We start from the raw sequence: 11,847 nt of genomic DNA on the forward strand, positions 1-11,847 counted from the left end.
AATTAAAAACTTTTTGAAATAAAAAGGTCTTCAGTCCACGCCAAAATGCTAGCAATGAGGGAGCAGTTCTCAATTCTAAGGGGAGGGCATTTCACAGTTCGGGGGCCACCACCGAGAAGGCCCTCTTCCTGGCCGCCGCCCCTCTCACATCTCTTGGTGGCAGCACAGTCAAAAGGGCCCCCCCCCCAGATGATCTAAGAGTACCGGCAGGATTGTAGGGATGGAGGCGGTCCCTCAAATACCGTGGGCCCGTGCCGTAAAGGGCTTTAAAAGTCAAAACTAGCACCTTGAATTGGGCCCGGAACAGAACCAGCAGCCAGTGTAGCCGCTGAAGCAACGGCTCGACAGAGTCAAACCGACGTGCTCCAGCAACCACACGAGCAGCCGCGTTCTGTACTAGCTGTAATTTCCAGACCGTCTTCAAAGGCAGCCCCACATAGAGCGCATTGCAATAATCTAATCTAGATGTCACTAGGGCATGGGTTACTGTGGCCAGGTCCGCGTAGCTCAAGTACGGTCGCAGCTGGCGAATCAGCCGAAGCTGAGCAAAGGCTCCCCCGGCCACCGCCGCCACCTGGAACTCCAGGAGCAGCTGTGGATCTAGGAGAACCCCCAAGCTGCGGACCTGCTCCTTCAGAGGGAGTGCAACCCCATTCAGAGCAGGACGATAGTCCAGCACCCGAGCTGTGGATTTCCGAACCAAGAGCACCTCTGTCTTATCCGGATTTAATTTCAGCTTGTTCACCCACATCCAGCCCCTAACTGCCTCCAGACAGCGATCCAGGACCCCAACCGCCTCCTCAGAATCAGGGGGAAAGGAGAGATAAAGCTGGGTGTCGTCAGCATACTGATGGCAACCCACTCCAACCCCCGGATGACCTCTCCCAGCAGCTTCATGTAGATGTTAAAAAGCATGGGGGATAAGATGGAACCCTGCGGCACCCCAAACCTAAGAGGTCGGGGTGCCAAACAGGCGTTCCCCAGCACCACCTTCTGGGATCTGTCAGCCAGGAAGGAGCAGAACCACTTCACAACAGTGCCTCCAAGCCGCAACCTGGCCAGCCGATCCAGAAGGACACCATGGTCGATGGTGTCGAAAGCCGCCGAGAGGTCCAGCAGGACTAACAGGGTTGCACTCCCCCTGTCCATCCCCCGGCGAAGGTCATCCACCAAGGCGACCAAGGCAGTCTCCATCCCGAACCCCGGCCTGAAGCCAGATTGGAATGGGTCCAGACAATCCGTTTCCTCCAGAACCCTCTAAAGCTGGGACGCCACCACCCGCTCAATCACCTTGCCCAGGAATGGGATATTCGAGACCGGCCGAAAGTTGTCAAAATTAGTGGAATCCAGGGAGGGCTTCTTCAGGAGGGGGTGAACCATTGCCTGCTTCAAGGCAACCCCTCCCTCAGAGATGAATTCACCACCCTCCCTGTCCACTCAGCCAGGGCAGCCCTATAAAGCTTATAATTATAAGGACAGATTGCTATCAGGAACAGACAGAATACACAGTACAGAATACAGATTACATTTGCAAAGAAGTTGCCATTTATTATAAAAGGATTTAGCAAATGCCATAATTTCTGTCATTACAAAGCACAAGATCATAAGAACAGCCCCACTGGATCAGGCCATAGGCCCATCTAGTCCAGCTTCCTGTATCTCACAGCGGCCCACCAAATACCCCAGGGAGCACACCAGATAACAAGAGACCTGCAAGGCTTTCTGGGAATTGTAGTTTAAGAACATAAGAACAGCCCCACTGGATCAGGCCAGAGGCCCATCTAGTCCAGCTTCCTGTATCTCACAGCGGCCCACCAAATGCCCCAGGGAACATAACAAGAGACCTGCAAGGCTTCCTGGGAATTGTAGTTAAGAACATAAGAACAGCCCCACTGGATCAGGCCAGAGGCCCATCTAGTCCAGCTTCCTGTATCTCACAGCGGCCCACCAAATGCCGCAATGAGCACACCAGATAACAAGAGACCTGCATCCTGGTGCCCTCCCTTCATATAGACCATATAGGTTCAGTGTGGGACTTCGGCACAATGACACAATATCCATAGTTCCTCAACATGATGGTCCTCCAGTGGCTTCCCATTAATTCTCCATGTTTCTCCTTATAGACTCTACCAGACCTGTACATTATGGTTGTGAGATTGGGATTTGATATTGTGAATGGTCACAGCTCAAGAGTCTAGCTATGAAGCTATGCTTAGCTAGTTCCCCTGAATGGACAAAAAAGGGTCAGCAGATCTCAATGGCCAGGAAACTCTTCGGATGGGAGACTCCATGAGAAATCCTAAAGACCCTGGGCGTCTACTTGAGAGAAAGGACGAAAATGTTTTCTCCTCCTCCTCGCCTGATCCAGTGGCAGCTTGTACTGTCTTTGATCAGTCCTGTAGATGTTTCCAATAAAGGTCAACTACTTGGAGATCTGAACAGATGTTTAAAACTATCATAAGAAGATGTAAGGCGCCACCTCAGAAGCTGCTCAAAGTAGCACACACAAAACACAGCTCATTTATTTATTTATTTATTTATTTATTTATTTATTTATTTATATTCTGACTTTCTCCCCGAAGGGCACCCAAGGCGGCTCATTTGAGACGCTTGAAGGAGTCTGCCACCTAACTCCACCCAAACGCTCAAACCCTGCACTGGTCCTGGCAAGGAATTACCCTGCAGCGCAGGGAAGCTGGCATTCTGGTGTGTCTCACCAGGGAATGATTTTCCCTTCCCAATCCACAAAAGTGCCACTGTCTTTCTCAGAGAGACGTCCAAGTGTGCTCAGGATGCTCTGCACACACTCATCCTGTGTCATAGGAGGCGATCCCTGGAATGAGAGAACAGGTGAGTTGTACAAGGACAGTGGAAAAGTGACCAAAAATGAAGGAAATCAACTGAAAGGAGTCTTCCTAATACCCTTGCACCTGATTCAACGATCAAAGGCAAACAGAAGTAAGCTGCCTTTTTTCTGAGTAGCTGCTACTCTACAACGCCATTCCTACAACCCCCCCCCCCCAAAAGGAGGCAGGAGGAAAAAGGGGAATGGCTAAAAAGGAATGGGGATTTTTATTTTCAATCATTTTTTGGAGACAAAGTCATCAAGAGTGGCTTTTTTCGTTTTTGAAGGGGGAGGAAAAAGAGAAAGGTGAGGATCCTGGGTTAAGCTGACACAGACCCCCAAGCCTATGTAGGTCTACTCAGAAGTAAGCCCCATTTGAGTCAATGGGGCTTCCTCCCAGGAAAGTGTGGAAAGGATTGCAGCCACATACAGCAAGATTACAACTCACCCCAAAGTAGATGGGGCTGCTCACACACACACACCCAACATGCAGATGCCACCCCTGTTCCCCCCAGGCAAGGCAGAGGGATGCAGGCTGGGGCATTTGGACACACACACCCCCACTAGGAGCAGGCTGGCTCCTTCCTTCCCAAGCAGCCTTGACCAATCCCAGGATGCCCAGGGCGAGGGGCACACTGGGAAATGTAGTCCTTGGGGCAAGGTTGCACATTGCAAGGTTGCCCCACCCACCTCATTCTCAGCCTCGGAAAAGCAGCAAGTCAAGAGGCAGCGTGTGCAGCTGAGCTCAGCAGCAGAACACCTGCCCTCCACCTCTGCACTCTTCTCTCCTCCAGCCTTGACCAATCCCAGGATGCCCAGGGCGAGGAGCACACTGGGAAATGTAGTCCTTGGGGCGAGGTTGCACATGGAGAGAGCTCCATGATGACATGAGGCACCTCTGCCTGCCCAGCCAGTCTTCTCTCTCACTTCCCCCCACCATGTTTCACACACCCTCCCAGCCTCACGCTGCCCCACCCACCTTGTTCACAGCTGCAGGAAAGCACCAAGTCAGGAGGCAGCACATGCAGCAGAGCAGAGCAGAGCAGAGCAGCCCAGCCCCTCTCCCCAAGATGCCTGGCAACGCCCCTGGAGGCTAGCCACGCCTCACTAGGGAGACGGGATGCACAGATTGAATACCTCAGGTTTAAAGCCTTGGGAAGCTTCAAAGAGGCTTCCCCAAAGCAGTCTATGGTTGCACGAGGCTCCGTGAGATTCTGGTAAGTGGGGGTGTGTGGATTTGTGCACGGGGGGTTGGCGAGAGCCTGCAGGGGGTGCCATCGTGGACCTTTGTCCTGGGGCGTGGGGCTGGGGAGGTCCGCCACTGCCTGGACAATTAGTATTTTAGCTGGAGAGTGATCCTAGAATTTGTTCCTGGATCAGACCAAAGGCAATTTTAAAATAGGCAGGGTATTGTACAAACAGAGAGTTCGGATGGTTGAGCGCTGCAAGTAAAACACAGCCACTCACAGATGCAATACCCTGAGTGTGTTGAAGTGGGTGTGTTAACATGAAAAGAAGGGGAGACTCCCTCTGCCCAGAAAACAGTCAGCTATAGACTGACCATATTCAGGGCTCAGTCCTAAGTGCTGAGCTCTGGTGCTGAGCTCTAGTGCCTTACATGCTGTAAGGCACGTCTGCAACATCCTGCAAGGAGTCAGTGTTGGCGCCGGCCCAATGCCAGTTGGCGCTGAGTTCAGTGCCAGATGGATGCTGCCCAGAGCACAGTAGGTTCAGATGTTGGACTGAAAAGCCAAACATGGAGCTCCTCGAGTCTCCGCCGACAAAATAGCTGGCACAGGAGACCCATTGCAATCCCTGCACCCTTACTTGGAGAAAGGGAATGCAAGTCTCCTTCCCCTAAGGAGGCCTCCAGAAGCCCCGGCAGTGCTGCTGGATGCAATTGATCCAGTGCCACTGCACCCCGCAGAGTCGCCGGGGATAGGATTGTGCTGCCAGTAGCTTCAGAGAGCGACAGGATCTTGAAGTGTCTTTTGAGAAAAAAGAACAGCCACACACTGGAAGACCGGGAAGTGACCTGCTTGGGGCAAGTGGGCACTAGGTTTGAGGATAAACTACATTCTGTTGCAGGTTCAAAATAATTTTTTTTAATGATTTGGACATATTTTGGAAATACAGTATTACTTAGACATTAGATGTAATTCTTAAATAAGTTCAAGATCAGGATAAGTCAGGCAAAAAATTACACAATGAATCACCTACCACTGACTTTCCCATGTCTGTCTGCACCCACCCAGGATGCAACACGATGGACAGGATTTCATCTTTGGCAAATCCCAGTGACATGCATCGTGACAGCATGTTTAGAGCAGTCTGGGAAGTAGACAAAGCAGAAACAGGGCAGTGAATGACACCTCCCAGTCAATGTCATCGCTATCATGTTATATACCATTCGATGCATAATTTACAGCAGAATTCAATGAAAAAACCTGAGTGAAATATCTCCATTCTATCAAACGTTATGGCCAAAAAAACTAGAAAACAAAATGCAGCGCTCTTACGTAATATAAAAGTGCACTTCCTTAATTCAAAAAGGACAAATGAGACTGAAGGTTCAAAAAGCCAATGAGATGCTATTATGACATAGCATGGAACTAATAAGGTGTTAGTAAGGTGATATTCTTGGAGGGGGGTTACACTACTAGTGACCAAAATCGCTAAAATATCGGTTTGTAGGAATAATACCATCATGTTATATACCATTTGATGTGTAATTTACAGCAGAATGCAATGAAATAAACTGCTTTGAAATATCTCTATTCTATCTAAAGTATGGCCAAAAAACCAGTGGGGGTGGGGAATTGGTACATCACCACGCCCACCACCTGGGCTTTTGCCCCACCCATTGCATGGGAGAAGGTCCATCATGGGGGTGATGTGCTGGCCTCCTGTAGTGGGTGACACAAACCCTAGTGATGCCTCTGCTCCCAGTTGAAAGAAAGTCAAAAGGAGGGCTCGGTAGGCCTAAACAATTGTATTTGGTACACTTTCTAGGGACAGATTTCTGTTCTCTTTCCAGTGCAAACTGTTGCATGTTGCTGAACTTTCCATTTCTAAGTTATAAATAAAATAAATTCAAACTTCTGCACTGCCATCAATATCTGCTTCACAGCAATATTAGCTGCTCTGCATAGGGACCCCTAATATCTATTTTATTTTTCAGTGGTAAGCAGATGCAGTCCTGAACAAAGTTTTCACTGCAGAAGTTGAAAAGTGCCTCTGAATTGGATCAATTCATTTCTATTATCATTGAAGCAAAGGCCATAACTTGCAGCAGCATTGATGTACATGGCGCTTTGCCGTTTCATACCCAAAGAGAAAAAGGACAGAGTCCCTGCCCCAATGAATGCACTTCCTGTCTCATCACAGTGGGGAAAATGGGAGGAAAAGGATGACCTTGGAGAAAGTAAAACAAAAACGAAGAAAGAGCTTGTGCTGGAAAGACACTTCCTACAATGCTGTCAAGAGAGCTAACCCTTCAAAGGTTTGCATTCTAGCTATGTCCATACCTTGCTGCAACGGTAAGAGGTGATGCCTGCAGAATCCCATTGAAAGCCATTTTGGATGGAGCCAGCTAAACTGGTTATGTTGACAATGGCAGCTTTGCTGCAGTTCATTCCTTTCTTTGGGGTTTCTTGAGCTGCCTTCCTCAGCAAAGGCAGGAAGGCCTGGAGATGGAAAGAAACAAATAGAAGCAGCTGTATAGTTTTGGGGGAAGGGCTGGTGAAATGGACATCCCTTCATCAGTGCAAAAGCGACAATGGGAATCCAAAAGTGAGACCAGCAGTCTCACAGCCAGTGTTGTGCCAGTGTTCAGTTGTGGACCATCTACATGGCTGCTACTCACAGTCCTGGTACAACATTCTTTCAACAATTCACCTCCATAATGCGGGAAGTATCATCTGTTGAATTTCTGTCTGTCATGCAGTTGTTAAAGGTATAGTCTTATTGTCCTTATATTGGTAGGAATCCATGCATGTCCACATCATTAAAAAATACTTGCACCAGGCTACTTGGTCTGCACTTCCAGGAAGACAAGAAGTTTCCAAGAAGAAAGGGCCTCAAGATGCACTTACCTGGGTCACCATCAAGGGTCCTATCACATTGATCCTATACACTTCAGACATGTTCTCCGGTGTTTCATTCTCCAGGGTTCCAGTAACCCCAACAACCCCAGCATTGTTGATCAGGAGATTCAACCCGGCCCCTTTTAGCTGCTCAGTGACTTGAGCCGCAGCAGCCTTGATGGTGGAAACATCAGACACATCTATAGCAGCAAAGAGAAGATTTCAGCAGGGAGCAAAATCATCCATCCATAGGTAGGATTCATCTCAGCAGAACCACCAGCACTATTGCCTCACTCCCCACCATCACATCCCTTACTTCCTGAAAGCATGCTACAGAGTGTGCTGCCAGACCCCCTTTTATGACTGGTGCTGATTGCTGTATGGCAGTCAGCACCTGCAGAAGAGATGCAGCGATATTGCTTGTAATGTATACGTGGTCAAGCATATGTTTTTATATGCAGTTCTCATAATACACATGCATGCTGTGGCTCCCTGTCATGTGTAAACACAGGGGCAAATTCAGTTGCTCCTTCTTAACATGTGAAGTAGCCCTGATTTATTCCATGACAGCATCCCAACGCTGTCATCTCTTCCACACTTACATCTCTGCTCTCTTCTCTGCTCCCTTCTCAAATCAAGGAAGCAGGAGATGGAGATGTGGAGGAAGGGGGTTGGAAAGAGGTGGGCAGCAGACACCTCTCCCATCCACACCCTGAAGCATTAGCTCCAGTTTACCTCATGCATTTGGAACTGCAAGTACTACATTGGACCAGAAAGCAGGAACTTTGGAATTAAATGGGATGGAAAAACAAGCATAGGACAAAGTGCTGCATTTACCTAGTTTTTAAAGTGTGCTCCATATGGTCATAAGAAGTAAAGAATATGATAATATTCACAAGAGGCTCTTTTTCTGAATGCTGCACTGATGCAAATAACAATGTCTGCATTGTCTTTCTCAGCCACCAAAAAGCAGTGCCTGAATTGCATTTCTGCAGACACAAAAGATCTAGACTCAGACATCTCAGAAAATTGGATGTCTCTCTAAGGCAGGGGTGCTCACACTTTTTTGGCTCGAGAGCTACTTTGAAACCCAGCAAGGCCCGGAGATCTACCAGAGTTTCTTTTACAATGTTCGCGCCATCATAACATATAACATTTATGTGTACAATGTATGTTGGTGTACCTTGAGCCCCACTGAGTATAACAGGACTTACTCCTGAGTAGACATGCCTAGGATTAGGCTGTGAGGCTGCAATCCTAGCCACACTTACCTGGGAGTAAGCCCCATTGAGTACAATGGGCCTTACTCCCGGCGTTTCCTCCCAGAGGCACCTGAAGGGGGGGGGTCGGCACTCTGCAATCTACTCATTTTGCCTCGCGATCTACCGGTAGATCGCGATCCACCTATTGAGCACCCCTGCTCTTAGGGAAACGCCACCTGGGCAAAACATTTCTCGAGTGAGCACAACAAAGAGGACCCAATCCACTTTTCATCTGCAAAAAAAGTGACTGTGTGTGCAACAGTTTGAAATTCAGCTCATGCCCCCTCTAATTTCAGTGGGTGGTAGCGAAGAGCAGCTACTTACCCAGCGGGACGATCACCACTTCCTTATGCTTTGCAGCCAAATTCCTCAAGTCCTAAAAGAGCCAAAGAAACAGATCAGAGACTGTCACACAAGAGCCAATCTACAGATTCAGATGTGATGAGACAGGGCATAACAGGAAGCATGAGATCTCATCGGGTGTGCCCCTGTTTCATTCTTCATTCAGGCTGAATCTCAAGTTTTGCAATGGCCTTGCTCTGAATGGGGAACATTCAAGTTATGCAACTCAGTTCTTAGAGAACACTGCAAGAGAAACTCTGCAAAGGCCCCACCTGGACTGTCACTGCGGGTGTGTGCACACGCATTAATCCAAATCATTACAGTCTTCTGGTTTGAGCATGAAGCATAACTAACCATCTATCAGTTAGTCTGCTATAATTGCCCTGAATAAATTGTGAGGGTGTTTTCCTACGTTTCATAATCAACTTTTAATGAAAGCAAAGGCAGTGATCTTAAGCCTGTTTTCTCAGAATTAAGCCCATGTTAACAGAAGTGATATGCATTCCCTTTAGTAATCAGAAAATTTCATCTGGTTATTCTCAATAATTTCCAACACCAGCGAAATTCATCACATTCCTCTATAACTGCTCTTCGGAGGAATGGGAGAAGGAACCCCTTTCCAGCTCCCAAATTGGTCAACCAAAGGGGAAGTCTCAGCAAAGGACATCAGGGGAATTAGATTAATTTCCTGTTTAATTAATCGATTCATTAATTAATTCATTTAATTCCCTATTTAAGCAACCCATTTGTAAGGGACCTTGGGAACACTTCCCAGTACAAATCCTGGCTCACTAATATTAATAATAACAACTGCATAAATAATAGGAGGTTGCAGAAGTCTTTCCAGAGAGCTCTGCTCTACTAGGTACCATTTTTTCAACATCAAAAGGAATTTCCTTCTTTAAGCATCCACCCTCATGTCCACCTTAGGTCCACATCTGGGCTCACCTGGGCACCTGCACCTTCTGGGTCCCGGCAGGTGGCAAAGATCCATTCTGGTCGGTTCTTTTTCCCAGCCAGCTGCCTGACAATCTCTAAGCCGATGCCCCGGCTGGATCCAGTCACCAGCACACGACGTGGCTGCAGTGCTTCCATCTCTTTTTCCTTTCCTGCAACTGACTAGCAGAGATCGGTGTCCAGGCTCTGTGCTCAGGCTTGCAGCCCCACCCAATAAGCTCCTCCTTCAGCTCAGACTCTGTATTTGGCAACACTCTGGTGGCACAGAGCTGAGTGTATCAGAGGGAAACGGATAGAAACCTGAATATTCTTGCACTGTGCTTGTAAGCATCACTTAGAAAGGGGGCAGAGAAGGAAGGCTTCTGGTCCAGTTGGGGAAGACGCTTGGCAAAAACCTGAACAAAGTAGTTTGGAAGAGAGAAAGAGATCAGGGAGAGACTGTCTGTATCTCTGGGTAGCCCTCGTGCCACAGCAGTAGATTAGCAGCCCAATTCTGTCTAACTCACCTGCTTGCGGATGTGGCTGTCCCAATGGAATGTGCACTATATTCTGCAGGCGGGACAGTCCTGGAGGCCTCCTTAGGGTAAGAGAACATTCGTTCCCTTCTTTGGGGGAAGGCCATGCTTTTCCAGTGGGTTTCCTCCGATCTGCACCAGCCATCCATGATCCTGAACCTACAGGTTACCTTTCTTTCCTTAGTTCAGTGGTTTTCACATTGTGAGCTGTGGCTCCCCAGAGAACCATGGAAACCAGCCAGTGGAACTACCGAATCCTTGTGAAAGACCTGCCACCCTATACAATGTATAGGATTGTAGCCCTATTGGGGAGTCACGGCCAGTGTGCCAGTCGGTCAAGGGAGGCGCCAGACAAAAATGTTTGGGAACCATTGCCTTAGTCAAATCCCCTTCCCAATTAGGCAAAGCAGTTTTTCTTCTCCAGGAACACAGAGCCTTTATACTGCTTACAACTAATCCCACTTTCTCAGTACTGGGAAAATGTACCCTAAAGCAGGGGTGTCAAACACACAGTCCAATCCTAACCTGCCCTGGAGCAGGCAGGCTGACGGGCCTACCCCACATCCAAGCAGCATTGGGGTCAAAAGCAGCTCAGCCCTGGGCAAGAGGAATCACTTCCCCTTACCCCAGGTAATGTTCAGCAGCCCCAATGGGGCTACTCAGATCAGCTCCGCCTAAAGAGGTGGCTCAGATCCAAGCAGCCCGGAGCCACCCCAGGCTGCCTGGGAACAGAGATAGGATCCAGCATAAGTGCCGGTTCCTGGCTCAGCCCCCTCACCGTCCACCAGCCCACAGACCCACCGGCCGCCCGCTTTCCCCTTGCTGGCACTTTTCCCCCTTGGCGCTTTCTCCTTACCGCCCTCCTCTTGCTCCTCCCCTGACCCCCATGCTGGCCTAGCTCAGCTGGCACAGGCTTACTGTTTGTGCCAGCCCAACTGGCTTGGGCCGGCCTTCTTCCTCTCCCGGTGGTGTGAAAGAGCTTTCCGGAACTTTCATGACACAGGTAGACCAACGCAAGGGACTTACATTGGCCCCTCCCCTCCCCAGGATTGCACCCATGAAGCCTGTAGGCTGCATCTGACCCTCTTTTTCTGGCCCATGTAATAGTTAGGCACTCCCAGTACCACCATCTGCTGCTCTCAGTTGCTGAGTAGTGGAGTGACACATTGAAAGAAGTGGCATTGCTGAAAGTGAGGGTGTGGGGGATGGGCCACCCTTTCAGCAGTGCTGCTTTGCTGAGATTTCACTACTGAAAGGAGTTCAATATGATAACTGCATTCTTCCATACCTTGAAAAAATTGTCAAGATCTGAATATTTTCTATCATGTGCAGCTAACGAGTTCCTAAATGAGAAAAAGTGCTTATTTCTGGTCATCAACTGCTTTATGATATCACTTCCTGTTTAATTACATCACTTTCTGCCAGCTGCAGACCTCCGCAACCCTGTGCCCAGGGCAAAGCTCCACAATGGCACCCCCCACAGGCTCTTGCCAACCCCCCCCGGGCAGAAATCCACCCCCCTACTCACCAGAGGCTCATGGAGCCTTGCGCGACCTCCTCCCGCGCTGGGGAAACCTCTGTGAGGTTCCCCGGCGCTATACGCTGTGCTTCTGGCAAATCAGAAGCACAGCTTCCACCCCCTTCGGGAGCCTCAGAAAGGCTTCCACGGGGTCCCATTTGGCCCAGGCATTGGTCTATGGTAGGCACACAACTGCTTTCGACCCTCAGCCGGTGCCATGAATGCTATTTGGCCCTTTGTATGAAAGAGGTTTGACACCCTGCCTGAAAGTATAAGAAGCTGAAGTAGATTCCTGCCACTTCCTTTTTGCTTATCTCTGTTT

At 49.0% G+C, this 11,847-nt stretch overlaps 1 protein-coding gene across 1 annotated transcript; it reads right to left on the minus strand.

Annotated features, from left to right (window-relative positions):
- Positions 1-2,713: 2,713 nt before the first annotated feature.
- LOC136660422 (C-signal-like) lies at positions 2,714-9,629 on the minus strand. Its single transcript, XM_066637589.1, has 6 exons — positions 9,483-9,629; positions 8,517-8,568; positions 6,940-7,130; positions 6,373-6,531; positions 5,066-5,176; positions 2,714-2,833 (listed from the first exon to the last, which is right to left on the minus strand). Exons 1-6 carry the CDS (start codon positions 9,627-9,629, stop codon positions 2,714-2,716), a joined length of 780 nt encoding a protein of 259 aa, XP_066493686.1.
- Positions 9,630-11,847: the final 2,218 nt, after the last annotated feature.

This window comes from Tiliqua scincoides, chromosome 9 (genome assembly GCF_035046505.1).
Source record: "Tiliqua scincoides isolate rTilSci1 chromosome 9, rTilSci1.hap2, whole genome shotgun sequence".
Classification (NCBI taxonomy): domain Eukaryota; kingdom Metazoa; phylum Chordata; class Lepidosauria; order Squamata; family Scincidae; genus Tiliqua; species Tiliqua scincoides.

What these genes read in the sequence shown, in the direction of transcription:
- LOC136660422 (XM_066637589.1), bottom strand. Translation starts at nt 9,629, where the DNA reads ATGGAAGCACTGCAGCCACGTCGTGTGCTGGTGACTGGATCCAGCCGG. An exon ending in CAGAAGGTGCAGGTGCCCAG is followed by an intron (nt 8,569 to 9,482) that starts GTGAGCCCAGAT and finishes TGGCTCTTTTAG; the next exon opens with GACTTGAGGAATTTGGCTGC. An exon ending in CAGACATGGGAAAGTCAGTG is followed by an intron (nt 2,834 to 5,065) that starts GTAGGTGATTCA and finishes CTCTCATTCCAG; the next exon opens with GGATCGCCTCCTATGACACA.